Here is a 14,604-nt window from a genome sequence, read left to right on the forward strand (position 1 = left end):
ATCAATTACTTTAAGTGTCTACAAATCTACAAGAATTGATAAAATATTGTGCATGGAAGCAAGAAAGAATACAACTTACTTTAAGGCTACTGACTCTAACCCTCTTGACTTTCAAAGATGCGAGCTGTATTCCCAAATTACTCATTGCACTTGAAGAAAAAAATAAGGAGTCACCTTCAGTGTGACTCACTCTGACCCTTGCAAAATTTTGTGATAAAGGGGAGAGGGGTAAGGTTCTGAGACAAACAGAAATAAAAATAACGTGGCTCTGCATTTCTGTTTTATATACAAAATAATTTTACTTGTGTTTTTTCTTTACAAAAATGTTTTAGACTTAATGGCTACGCTGCATTGCAATGGCAAATTCTTCCTTCCGTATCATCTCAGCCTCAAGTACCATTCAGTGAAGTACTCTGAGCATTTATTGAATTAATACACAAAACCTATTTCATGGCGGACGATTAGGCACCATGCTAAATCACAAGGTGGTATGTTTTCTCTGGAAAGACGCATTTAGCTGATGGTACTCCATAATGTAATTTTACTACCTCCACCAGAAACAAAGCAAGTTTTGCAATAAGTTCTGTAATTAATTATTTGCCTCAGCATAACTGTAATACATGCAGGGATTGTTTGAAGACCATGTTATAAATCTAAACATTGTAACCTAATAAAAAATAATAATAATAATAATAATAATTCAAGGTTCTTAGATCTGTGGCAAGTGGTTAATCTTGCAAATCAATTTTTAGAGGCCAGGCCCTTTTTAAGAGCATTTTAAAAAGGCTCTTTTTTATCTGCCCTCACCTCCCCCCCTCAAATGATCATAATAAATTTTATACACCCACTAAGGCCAAAATTGAATTTGGGATTAGATGTGGAAGAAAAATTATTTATTTGTTGCAGCTGACCAGACTGAAAGTACATGTATGAGCTATTAATGATTTTTTTATTAGCATAAATATAAAAATTTATCAGCAATCACCAGGACAAGAAAGTTGAATTTTATTCTGGTGAGTCGGGGACCTCTGAACTACTATTTTAAGAGGCTAAGTTCAATATTTCTGAAATACTATCTTCCACATGTAAAACAATGGAAATCCACTTCATGTTCTATTCATGTCATTCAGCCAAGTGTGCATCACGTTCAAACAGAAGAAAACTAGCATGTAATCAGACATTTGAAAACAAGTAGTACAATTATCTGAAGCTTTGAAACTAAAGACTTACATAAAGATAACGCTGCAGACAGTACTGCTCATAAACATTATTAATCAGACACTGGACTTTGTCACAAAGTAGACTAAAGGCGTGAAGACTGAGGAATGACAGTAACACAGGTGTCTTCTGCTGTCTCAGCACAGCAGTTCACTGAGAAGGAACAGGCTAACAGAGACTACTCCCTGCCTCAGCAGCAAGAAGGTTCTGAAGGGAAAAAGAAAACAAAGCAACCTTGCTCCCAAAAGGAAAGAAAGAGAGAAAAGAGAGAAAGAGAGAAAGAAAGAGAGAGAGAGAAAGAGAGAGAGAAAGAGAAAGAAAGAGAGGAAGGAGAGAGAGAGAGAAAGAGAGAAAGAGAGAGAAAGAGAGAAAGAGAGAAAGAGAGAGAGAAAGAAAGAGAGAAAGAGAAAGAGAGAGAAAGAGAGAAAGAAAAAGAAAGAAAGAAAGAAAGAAAGAAAGAAAGAAAGAAAGAAAGAAAGAAAGAAAGAAAGAAAGAAAGAAAGAAAAAGAAGAAAAAAAGAAAAAAAAAGAAAAAAGAAAAAAGAAAAAGACGAAAAGAAAAAAAGAAAGAGGAGACACTCCTAGATACCCCTAACAAGGACTCAGGACAGCACTCTACCAGACATCTTGCACCGTTTCTATTTTCAGCAGCTCCAGTGACAAAGTGTTGGGATTTCCTTCTGAGATAATGCTGTTGTATCAGTCTCGTGGGACTCAAAAACTTCTAGTTATTTTTACCTTTTACTGCTTACTGCAACCACTTAAGACCCTTTTAGTCCTCAACTGAATTCTGAGAGGAAATATTAGATGCTCTCGTGTTTTCAGGAAGCTGTCTGAGCTCATTGTTATACCCTTCACACGTTTCCTAAAGACTAGAAATGGCTTTTTAGCTCGTCTGGACTCTGACACAAGCATCCTGGAAGACCCTTACATATTCTAAAAGTGAAAGGAATAAAAGATTGGGTAAAATAATCCATTACATGAGTGTTGGACAGGAACCTTAAAATGCAAAAATCTAGGACCACGTTTATAAATACAAAATCCATCCTCTTTAATATTTAACAGATTATTATAAAATAAAAGCACTTTTATTAGTACTATGTTTTTCAGCTTTATGCAATGTCCATGCTATTTTATTCTGTTAATATGCAAGCAAGTGTACTCAACCACAGCTAGCAGCTAGACGTACTAATCAGCAATGTTTTATGTCACCAGCACCATAAAAAGACTTTATAACACGCTAAAAGATTTCTAACAGACCTTCAGTCTCATGCAAAGATGTTAATGCCAGCCACTTCCAACACAACAGGCATCATCACCAGCACAGGCACCCTTACACAGCTCTTCAAAGGGGAAGTTTTACATATTTAGTAGAAGGCTTTAAGAGCACTCTCCCATTACCAGTTAGTGGCAATGGTACCATTTAAATCTGTGATTAAGACAACACTAAAATTACATATACTACAGTGCAATTTAGTATCGCAATATTCTTAAGCTTTCATTATGCTATAGTGGATTTACGCATTTGTTTGGCACACATTTTAAATACCATTTTAGTCTCCCACTGCAAAAATTAATAAAATGGAAGGCAAAAAAAAATAAAAAGTAGAGGACACCAGGATGAAGCAAGCACAGAACAATGTACGTAGGCGAAACAACTAAATACAGCACAATTTTTTAGGCTGGAAAAAAAGATGACACAGAGCAAGTATGACGAACACCTTTCAAGTCGTGTGCAATGGAGAAAGTGAGCCCAAAACAGTTGTTTTCTATCTAACGCAAGGACCAGGGAATATCAAGCAAGCAAGCAGGTGCCGTGTAACATCAGGCAGGAAGGTGCTTCTTCTCACAACACGTCGTGAAGTTAAGAAAGTGCCGCAGGATTTTTCAGTAGTGAAAAGCTTACAAAAGTCAAACTGGTCTTTGACAATTGATGGGAGAAAAAAAAAAGCATACGGATTATCAAACACGAAGACATCTTGAGGTCCAGATACTGGAGCCCTACAATTACGGCTGGGAGCAGATGCCAGGAGAGGATGCTTTTCCTACCCTTCTGTGTCACAGGGGCGACTGCTGGAGGCAGGCTAATGAGCCACGTGGACTTCTGGTCTGACCCTGAGCAGCCTTCCCTAAATTCACACAGGCTGGCAACTTGTGAAGAGCGTTTCTCAAGAGCAGTAAGAGACAGATACATCTGGCCTCAGCCTTCCCTGCACATTCAGGCCACAGCCCTGTGAGACTTCGAGCCACTGTGAAGATCGACCGCCTTGCGCCGGACTCCATTTTGGTGCTCCTTTTTGGGGATCCATAGACACAAACCATGGCTTTATCACACACACACAGTGAGCTCTGCTCTGTTCTAACATGTAGCAGGGCACAGAAGGGTCTCCAGAGCTGGGCCTGTCCATGGCCTCTGCTGCTGAAGCAGAAAAGCGAAGCTGTGTGAGGGCTGGATAGAGACCGAAGACGGGAAGGGATGAGCAGACAGAACACAGGAGGACGAGGTGACACAAGCTGGAACCAGGCCACGCAAGACTGTGACAGAGTAATGTTACGGATTCTTCCACAGTCTGATTTCTAAACCCACAAAATACCAAAAGACAACACACAGCTTTAAGAACTCACTGCCTTCGTTCGTTATTTATTCACTAGTTTTTATTCAGGTTGGCCATTCACCGAAGGAGCAAGCACGAGGCGCGAGGTACGTGCCATTTAAGCTGTGGAACGAAGCTAGATGAAAACTGGCGACCTCCAACAACACTTGTGTGATGCACCACCACATCTACTGCGACTGGGAGAGCTGGACTTCAACAAACCAAGTACGCCCAACAGCCATAGGGGGTTCTGCAAAACCAAGAAAAACCTAACGCTGGCTGAACGCAAAGCTCCTGATGCCTGCTCTAGCTCTCTCCACTGTGTGGTAGTAACGTGCCACGACTAAGTACATTTTCTCATTTCACATAAATATTAGTCTTTAACTCTTAGATTCACACTGGAAATGTTTTTTTGAAACAATCTTCTATCAGCATACTTTACAAAAAAGAAAAAAAAAAAAGAAACTGAATTAGAGACCATTCTCTGTAAATGGCAGAAAACATTTCAGTTGATTCAAGTAATTGCCTGAAGCAATTTATTTCCAGTTATTACTTAGTTTCTCCTGCCTTATGTAGCGATAATGTATATGCTTGTAAACGCGTAAATATTGCAGTGACTGTAAGTATTATTTTAGCAACTTGAAAACTAACTTTTTCTACATAATATACATGGAAGATACTAATTCTGCTTCTAATCTACTACAGAAAAAAGTATAGTAGGGTATATAAAAATTAAAGCTGCTGCCATGCCGTTTTTTAAAATAACTCTTCCTGTACCATTTACAGGAATTACCTCAGTAACTCAGTAAACAACTGCCTATCCTAAAACCACCGACAATAACTTGTAGGAAGAAAACAATCTAAACAAAGCTTTGACATCGAGTTGCATTCCTGTCCTTTTCTTCCAAACGTACACTTTAATAACACTAAGATCAAGAATCAAGCAATGAAATTAGATACTATCTTTTATTTAAATAAACAGACATTTACACTTTATTTTAAGGATTGTGGTTAAATAAAACTGTTGACAGACAACGTCAAACACTTCTGTCATCAGGAACTGGGCAATGAAATATATAAAGCATCTGGGATTTTCCACGATTAAGAGGGTGCTTCACGAAACTGAAAACGGGCAGACCATTCTGCTGCTGCGGAGTTTCACAATCATTTTTTCTCACCCATCCTACACTAAAAGGGCAGCAAAGGATGGGGCTATGTTCACATACACGGATGCTAACACATCAAAGCACACACGGAACCTTATACTGTTATGCCTTTTTTTGTGAAGGCAAAATAATAAGGCTGATAAGAAGAAAGACCAAAAAAAAAGAAAAGAAAATAGAAGGGAAAGGAAAAAGAAGTAGTAGTCACAGAAGCTCAAGCATAAAAAGAACTTGAAATTTCTCTGGAAGTGCTCTCTAACAAAACATCAGCAGTTCTTTTTCTTCTGCAATACTGATTATCTTAGAATTTAGGGGAAATATCAAACCATTTTCAGCAATTTTAGCAAAGGCATGAGGACAGTCGTAACACTAGTATGCATAATATCAATTATCTGCTGTATATTCATAAGATACATATTTTCTATACCAAACTAAAACCCACAAATACGTTGCTTTTGTGAAAGTATTTTTACAGTCGATTTGGAAATCTGGCTTAAAAAAACTCTTACGTTATATTTTTGATTTTTATAAAACTCTCAGACATTGAAAAAAATGAAAAGTTTTTTGTTTGTTTGTTTATTTAGACATTTCCTGCCTGCCTGTGCTTATGAACTATGCGCTACAATTTCCTGAATACGAATGTTTGGTATCTGAAAAGATCCCTGAACACAGTAAATAATTGGATGTACTCAGGGATACTTTATTACTTCTTCCAAAGGGTGAAATTACGTCAAAAGAAAGCCCCAGGGAGCCAGAAGAGGCAGAAACTAACCCCATCTATTTAACTTTCCCAAGGCTGCAGCAGTTAGCACTGTGGTCCTCAGCACCGCCAGTCTCCAGTGGCATGCTGTATCGTGCTCTTCACTGTCTTGAACTTTGATGCTTTGTCAAGGAGGTCTAGGAGGGAAGAAGCAGGTGAACACAGCCATGCCCCACTTCAAATGCAAGGGACTAGCAGGCCTACTCCAACCGTTCCTGGAAGCTAACCAGCTAAGAAGAAATCAGAGAGGTGCTGCAGGCAGGAGGATGGGCAATATAGCCGTCCAAAGGATGGCTGCACCCCTAATCTCCTAAAAGAGGGAGAAATAAGTACAGTGATGGCGCTATCCCGTATTTCAAAGGCATGCCAGATGTGAAAATTGACTGTAAAGCAGCAAGGATGGTTTTTATAAGCACAACTGAGAAAAAGATGATGCTTGCTACTGACTCTCCTTAATGACAAGCAAATCAGCCCCTTTCAAAGCAGCCTTTTCTTATCCCAATCCTGCAATCTATTATAAGTATATTCATAATTTCATACTTAGTGCCTATTAATTTATTTAAAGGCATCTTCTCATAAATTATATTTCTGAACTAGATTCAGCAACATCATATTGCCCAGCTTACACGCAATAAAGAGCAAAAATAACTGATCTTTAGTTTAACCATAGGGTATTATAATTTAAAGAAAAAATATCAGACGTCATTGTATGATGGATATTGGGAGTAAACTGAAATCTGGCTGTTCACGTGAAGATGGAAGAGCTGCATGCATGTTAGAAGGTAAGTTAAAATCAGAAAGAACCTGACACATTGAAGATGTGATCAAAAGTAATTAGAATGCAGTCAGCAGGACAAGTACACTTTTTGAAACTCCGTGCAGATTATTGTTTTTGCCCACAGACAACGAGCAATAATCCGTCCACAGTTCTGCACAGAAGGATCACAAACTAAAGGTGATTAAAAGACAAAGAGCATCACAGTGAAATTGATAAGCAGTTGATCCTGTAACAAAGCGGTAAACCAGAGCAGACTGACGTCTTGAGGTCTGTACCAGCCCTATTTTTAAACATTCTTTAATACACACATGCTGCTGCTTTTCAGCATATTTTCCCCTTCTCCATTTATGTTAAACGAACTATTATAAATGTTTCTTCCCTAAACCTATTTAATCTAGTCTATTTAGATTTCTGAATTTTGAACACCATCCCAAACTAGTGTTCAAAGGTAACTATTTTATAATCAATACACAGTACGACAGCATATGTTCTAAGTTAATTTATCTCTTAAAGACGGACAATTGGTACATTTTATTTAAGGGAATTTTTAACAGAGTTAGTGATAAAATACAAAAACCTACCTCAAAATCACCCATGGACCAGGAAAGGCTGGAAAACTACACAATTAATTTGCTCTATCATCCTCAGTTTTAGTTTTTTAATCTTCCATGAATTCAAGCAAATCATGTGAGCAACCCATTATCTGTGAGCCATGGGTAGGAAACCACGGCTCCAACTCCTAGTTTTAACAAAGTCTTAACTAATACTCATATCTCTGATCAAGCCCAGCAACAGGCATAAAAAAATCTCATCAGGTGTTCATAATAATTTTTAAATTCCATTAATTGATTTTTCACTTAACAGACTGAACACGTTTCGTGGATATTCTAAGGATTTGGGGGCGGAGGGTGTGAAAGAGTTGCTATTATTCACGGTAGCCGAGCTTTTTAGGTAGTCAACAGAAATAGACAGATAAGCTCTTCCAGAAGAGAAGTCAGAGAAGCTAGATTTATCCAAATTAGACTCCCACTCCAAGTCATCTTTTGGAAAAAAAATGTTTTCTCTTCACTGGCTACAGTAGGTAAACTACATGCTGAACATGGGTAAAACGAATAACCATAAACGCCTTTTTTTTCTTTTTTCTTTCAATAGCTTTATACATATCCAAGCAAAATTTTGATTACTGCAGTCTAGATAAAGTACTAAGGCAAATAAAAATATATGCCAAATGCAATGTGCAACATACCTGTTCAGTGGCAGCACCATAACACATCCCAGCCCAGCCTGGGAGTTTACAAGGAATAAACTGCCTGATAAATGTGTGTGTGTGTGTCTAATGTATATATATATGATATTATACCCAAATATATAACGTATACAGCTTTTGTATGACATGATTTAGGAAGGGTTACCATAACAGTATTGTTTTAAAATACAGGTTGCATTTTTTAAAAATTAGGAAACCATTCCAGAGTAAGTCGAAGATGAAGCAGAAGAAACACATATACCAAAAGGTGCTTGTAACTTTCTATGTAGTCTAGGCAAAAGTGCCACAAACCAAAGAGAAACTAACACCTAAAAGAAAGCTCCAGGGTTTGTGAAGCTGCAGGTAGCCGCTCACATCTCTCATGCTAGCTGATACACCAAAAAGATGTGATCATAGCTCTATTCTAGAAGAAACTAAGAAAAAAAAATTTAAAAAAAACAACCAACCAAATCCAGAAACAGCCCCTCAGAAAGCCTATGCTTCCATTGTCTCGTTGAAAACCAGCCCAGGGTAAGATGTAGGAGTACCTGAACTATTGCAGATGTGTTTGCTAATGATGTGATTTTTGTGGCATCGTTTTTGGTGTCAATGAACACGTGTTTGCTGAGCAAATTATTTTCCATTGCTGGGACATTCATAATGTCTTTCGCACAGATCTTCTAGAACTAGGAAGAATAAAGCTCATACTGTAGGTCTTTGTTTCTAAGGGGAAAGGGTGTGGAGCGAGAAAGCACATACTAGTTTTCTCCCTCTTTTCTCTTTATGACTATTTTCTTTGAACTTGAGGAGCCTTAGCACCTTCGAGCCTGTTAGTGCTCAACCAAGTTTACTTGAAAATGTCCAGCGCACTGAAGAGCTACTGGGGCATAAACGCTTATATGTTATCAACAGCATCAATACACAGGCTCCTTTCCCAGTATGAAAGACGGCTGAAAATCACGTAATTTCGTATACTTTGAACTGATTCCAACAACCTAACCCCTTCATATCATTTCAGGTGGAAACTGAACGTGTATGATCTACTCCTGGATCTCTGCTAAGACTCACTAACATGCCATTTTGCCTAAGGTAATATAGAACCGCAGAGAACCTAGATCTACTGAAAATACTACTTTAGAGTCTACTGTGAATACAAAGAAAGAAATTTATTAAAGCTTTTAAAACAATCACAGTGGTAGAAAATACTGCGTAACATTCCCCATACTGCGTATTTTTTCCACCTGATACAAAGAGGCATACAGTATCAACTAGAGATACAGAGGACTGAGAATGAGATAATGATGTATGCTGGCATTTTAATAAAAAAGAAGATCCTGACACATATGCTGCAAGACTCCCTAACTGTATAAAGACACTGACATAAGAATGCTCTATCTCAAAAGCAAAGCTTTGTTGAAAATTATACCCTGCAATATCTGCCTGCTAAATTTCATTCCCCTCTTCTCACAGACTTTGGAACTTAAAGAATTGCCAATGACCAACAAGTGCATGACTCTACTAAATGAAAGTTTAAACTTACACCCAGAAAAAAAAGGGAGATATAAATTTGTTTAAGTTACCAGCCAATAAATTTATTGACACTGAGATCGGTATTACTATATGAAAAAAAAAGAAAAGAAAAAAAAAACACAAACTGGACTTTGCTTCCAGACACATATTGGTAGGAACTCTAGGACACTTTTATCCATTCTTTTCTTCTTGTCGTCTTCCCAGATAACTGCAGTCTTCTCCTAAGTCTATCTCTTCTCATTTTAGCACTTCAACACCTCTCCTAGCACAGCCATTCATTTATACCGCTGGATCTCTTTTTGTCCAGGTCTACAGTTCTGGCAAGCTGTGAGGTTCCGTACACATTTATTGTCCAGGGTCTGGAGGCCCCTGGAAGCAGGCAGCTCTGAGGAAGCACACGTACCACAAGTCATTTGCCTTCTTCCTCAAAGTCTAACCATCTCAAGGTCTTCTTAAGAGAGATGCGAAAGCACCCCATGAGAAATAAAGCAAGCCTGCTGCCAACTGTCAGAGCTAAAAGAAGTTCACACGATGCTTACATTCACCTGGAACTGCAAGGTGGACTCACTGTAAATTAATTTTATAGAAAATTATAGGAACTACTCTAGAAAAACCATTATAGGAAACCATAGCTAGTTGCCCCAAGGAAAGTATTTTGGAAAAGCAAATCACTGACCAAAAAAAAACATTTGGTGCAAATACTTGGTATGTAAATTAGTTCACAAATTAGCTATCTGAAGAGCCTAAAGCCCATGGAACATATCATGTGTCATCACTATCATTTTTACAAAAATCAGAATCTCATAAATGTGGCGGGTAACAAACAGAAAATGGAAAACTCCCTAACCCTCAGGTCTGGTTCAGCAAAGGAAAGCAATGAAAAAAGCTATTCCATAAAAACTGTTAAAAGTTAAGGGCACAATCCTTAACACTTTCAGCCTAAACAGAGCTTATACATCAGAGTTTTCACAGTAATTGTGATCCTAGCACCTGTCATCATCCTAGATGACTCTTCAACCTCAAGGAGCAAATCCTCTTGTCCCATGATTCAGATGAACAACATAAATAAAAATGATGCAGATGAACAAAATAAATAAAAGGAAAAAATATGGAATGGGTAAAAAAGAGAAAGAACAGAGGCTGCATGTAAGGAAAAAAAGAGGAAAATTGCAAATAAAAAAGGGAAAAAAAAGGCAACAACTGCTCTGAGAATAGTCCTGTAAATGGACAACCAACAAAAGCACAGACTAAAAACAGAACAAAATATTACCATGGCCTGATTTTTGTGCGCAAACATGCACTTCAGAAGAGTTTAATCTCAAATGGAACTGCTATTCAAACACCAATTTTCTGCTTGTGACTCAAAAGCCTACACAGTAACTGGCAGGCAAAACATTTAAAGCATTAGATATCCCATAACCTTGCATTTTAAAGATCAGCTGACCTAATTCTGTGTTTTGCACAGAAGTATGAGAACTGCATTTGCATGGCACAGACCGGTTTCCCAAGGTTACTCCAAATATTCATCAGTCAGGTAAGTCACTAAAACTCTAAGAACAGTTCTGAAAAATAGATTACAAGTTACTGTTTTACACGCTTCTGCTCCACAAGAGGAGACAACAAGGCTTACCACTCATGCCAGATTTTCCAAAAGGTTTCATATTGAAAACTAGGTACCTACGCAACCTGATTCAAACTACCTGCAAACTGCTGAAGCAAGCAGACAGGAGAGTATTCAGCATATTTGAAGACAAGTAGTTTTTCCCAGAAGCATTGAAACACTCATATCTAAAATAAATATGGACCACATAGCTTTAAAAGCAGTGCTGTCAGATTTTTCCACTCCTAACTATTCAAACAACAACACCAAGTTGTATCAATCACTTCTTGGCAGCCAAACAGATTACTGTTCACATTTGCAAAACAGTTTTCATCAGTAATAATACCAGAAAGTTGAATAATTTTACATTCCAGAGTGCTGTTGTTCCTCTAGAAACTAAGAACCTTGACTTACGTATTCACGAAATGTAATCCAGCACAGATTTCCTTATCTCATGATTCTCAATTTTAGCATATCACATCCCTGTGTACTGTATCCTTGTTTGGCCCCCGGAGAGGCAGAAGGCTGCCGTACAATCAGATCATAAACCACGAAGTAGTACGACGGCACGTTGCATACTGCAAACAACGTATTGCCTTTCCTGCGCTACCACAAAAGGCAAAAAAACGGTGTTTGGAATTGAACAGACTCCTAAAAACTCACCAGAAAATCCAGTAAATACTAGGCTATTCCAACACCGAGTTCAGTCGCCCCGTTTCCATTGTTGTAATTTCTTTAACACACACATAAACGTACACACCCAGCATCACTGCTTGAACAGGAAGGGTGGGTGCAGGCTGTCAAGTGTGCTCCACTGCCGGCTGCCCTTGCTCTCCCCTTGGTGCTTAGAGCAAGGTCCAGGAGACGCCGCCGCAACTTGAGATAGGCTGCTAGCCCCGAACCCCCACGCGTCTTTCTGTTATCCGGCTAACACAACTTCGTAAGCTGGCTTTGGGAGCACAGATATGTTTAAGAAGACAACAAATCTAGCTAGATTTTGATCGAGCTGATCTTGATTAAACTCAATTCTTAAGTACCTCGAGCTGTGCTTTACTTTACGGTTAGTCCGGCCGTTACACAAACTTGAGTCATTTCTGTATGATCTCTCCACCTTTTCACCGGAGTTCAGACAGCCAACCCAAGACAAAGTGCCACCTCTCAGGAACCAAGGGTTTAAGAAAACAGAACAACTGTATTTGTGTAAGCAGCTGTATAAAAAACCCTCCTGGTCCTTCTTCCACCAATCTACACGCTACCATTGCTGTTCCCCCTACTTTTCAAGCAGAAACGTCAGCATTCAGCATACGCAGAGCTAAGTACAAACAGAGATTGTTCCTACAGGTGAAGTACAACACGGTCTCCTGTTAAACGAGCTGTCACCGCTAACGAGAAGAAAGCTCCCTGTTCTGCTGTCTCCCAGCCCAATGAGCTCCCGAATCTCCCGTCACCTGCTGTGTGTCTGTCACACACACAAGCCAATGGAGCCACAAAATTGCTCTGCACAGGTGCATCCCAAAAAATAAGGGGACCGTGTAATCCCTGCCTTTCCCTGCCAGAGCGGTGCCCATGTTGTCCTCTCCCAAGCCCCCTACGGTCTTCTGGCCGAGCCTTCGGTCCCGATCCATCCCAAAACACGCCGCCCCCCCCCGCCGAGTGTGCAAGCGTGCAACGCCGTCCGCTCCTGACAAAGGGAAAGCCGGCTCCCCTCGCCCGAAGGGGGGGGGAAATGAAACAGAAAAAGGCAAAAAAAGGATAAGAAAGAGCCCGGGCCGTCACGGGGAGGCGCGGGTGCCCTCACCTTAATGATGCTGCTCCTCCGGGGGATGCCGGGCTTGCCCTCTCGCTGCAGCCCCCCCGGAGCCCCTTTCTCCTTGCCGCCGCTCTCCGGGCTTCCAGGGGGGGCCGATCCCGGCTCCTCGCCGGCGCCCAGCGGGGCGCAGTCCCCGTTGGAGACCCCGCTGCCCGCGCTGTCAAAGCGGGATCTCCCTCCTCCTCCTCCTCCTCCTCCGTCGCCGTCCCCTGCCCTGCAGGCCACCTTCCCCCGCAGCGGCCCGGGGGAGGCGGGCAGCCCCCCGCCGCCGCCGCCGCCGCGCTCCGCCATCGGCCTCCCCGCGGGCACGGCGGAGGCTTCGCCGCTGCCCCCCGGGCTCGGCGGCGGCTGCTCCTCTTTCTTCCTCCTCTTCCTCCTCTTCTTCCTCCTCTTCCTCCTCTTCCGCTTTCCGAGCGCCTAGGGCCGGGGGGTCGGCGGCACGGGTCTCCCCCCGCCGCGCATCTGGGGAGGGCGATGAGGGGTGGGGGGGGTGGGGGGGGCGCCGCGCCTCGGTCCCCGGGCAGCACCTGGGGAAGGGAAGGGAAGAAGAAGGGAGAGAGGCGAAACGTGACGGGCTGCGCTCACACGAGGCGGCGGCGGCGGGCGGGGGAGCGCCACAGCGCGGCGTGCACCCGCGGGGACACACGGACACGCACGGGCGGACACACGGACACAAGCGAGGGAGGGAGGGGAGGCAGGGGAGGGACGGCCCCGAGCCCCCGCACCGCCACGGCCCCGCCGGGCAGGGGGTAGGGGGGGAATTTGGGGGTGATGCGGGGGGAGCCCCGCGCCCCTCCGCCGCCTTCAGCAGGGAAGCGAGCGGCGGCGCTGATGGCGCCGCTTTCGCGCTCGCCCGAAAGCCGCAATCGCAGAAGCGGGAGCGAAAAGAGAAGTTGGAGGAAAAAACCCGCCCCGAGAGCCCCGGGCACGGCACGGCGCGGCCGCGACCCCGCTCCCCTCCGCCGGGGCCGGCCGCGGGGCTCCCCGCAACTTTTTTTGGGCGTCCCCCCCCCCCCCTTCCCTCAGCCGCCCCCCGGCCCCCCGTGGCCGCCACCCCGGGGCACCCCGGCCCCCCGCTACCCACCTCGGCGGCAAGGTGACAGCCGGCCGCCCCCCGCCGCAGTGGCCGCTTTCTCCCCCTCTCGCCTCCTCCCCGCTATGGTCGCCGCCTCTGCCCGGAGCCGGATACGGAGCGAAACCGAAGCTGCCTTCCCCCCGCTCCCCGCGCAGCCTCCCCCGGCACCGGCACCGGCACCGGCAGGGGGGAGACGCCGGCGGCGCCGCGGGCAGAGCCGGCCCCGGCCGCCCCCGCCGGGAAACTCTGCGGGAAGGCAGGGGCAGGGCAGAGGCAGCCGGCCCGGCTCCCCCCCGCCCGCCGCTGCCGATCACGGGGCCGGCCCGGCGCGGCTTGGGCGGCCCCGCCGCCAGCACCCCCCGGCGGCGGCTGGGGGCGCGGGGCCGAGGGCAGGGCCCGGCTGCGGGGTGCCCCCGGGCTCCTCCTCGGGCAGGCCGGCTGCTCGCCCTCTGCTCCCGGGGGCTGGGGGGGGCTGGGGGCGGCCGGGGGCTTCCCTCCCGCCGGGGTGTGGGTGTGGGGTGCTGGGGGACGGCGAGGTGCGAGGGGAGCCCTGCACACCCCACACGCGTTTGTTTACGCTCGGAGCGTGGCCGAGGGTCAAGGGACGCGGCGCGCGAGGAGAGGTTTGAAGGGTCGTGGCTGTTTTTACCCCGAGATACGGCTGCGTCTTGCCTGAAAAATCGGTCTCGAGTTGAGTAGAGAAACTGAAATTTTAGGCGCGTGGCCCTCCGCTCGGCGTGCAGGCCCTGGGGGCGACGGGGAGCTGCTGCGCTGGGCAACGTGAGGAGTTGTAGGGGCGTGAAGAGCCCACACGACCTCACCGTCACTGT

General features: G+C 44.1%; 1 protein-coding gene across 3 annotated transcripts in view; it reads right to left on the minus strand.

The window, feature by feature from the left end:
• The window catches only part of PLCL2 (phospholipase C like 2), a 100,006-nt gene extending 85,967 nt beyond the window's left edge, over nt 1-14,039 (minus strand). Inside the window, exons 1-2 of one of the 3 annotated variants that reach the window (XR_014580088.1) lie at nt 13,784-14,039; nt 12,688-13,226 (exon numbers count right to left, since the gene is read on the minus strand). Coding sequence is in view for 1 of the 3 variants with exons in the window: in XM_083825113.1 (XP_083681239.1) it covers nt 12,688-12,990 (303 nt within the window). In the remaining 2 variants the exon portion in view is untranslated. Of the gene's footprint in view, nt 1-11,552; nt 12,667-12,687; nt 13,227-13,783 lie in introns of those variants that run through there. The other 2 variants (XM_083825113.1, XM_083825114.1) reach the window with 2 other exon arrangements.
• Nucleotides 14,040-14,604: the final 565 nt, after the last annotated feature.

Source organism: Anser anser, assembly GCF_964211835.1.
Source record: "Anser anser genome assembly, chromosome: 2".
NCBI classification, from domain to species: Eukaryota; Metazoa; Chordata; class Aves; order Anseriformes; family Anatidae; genus Anser; species Anser anser.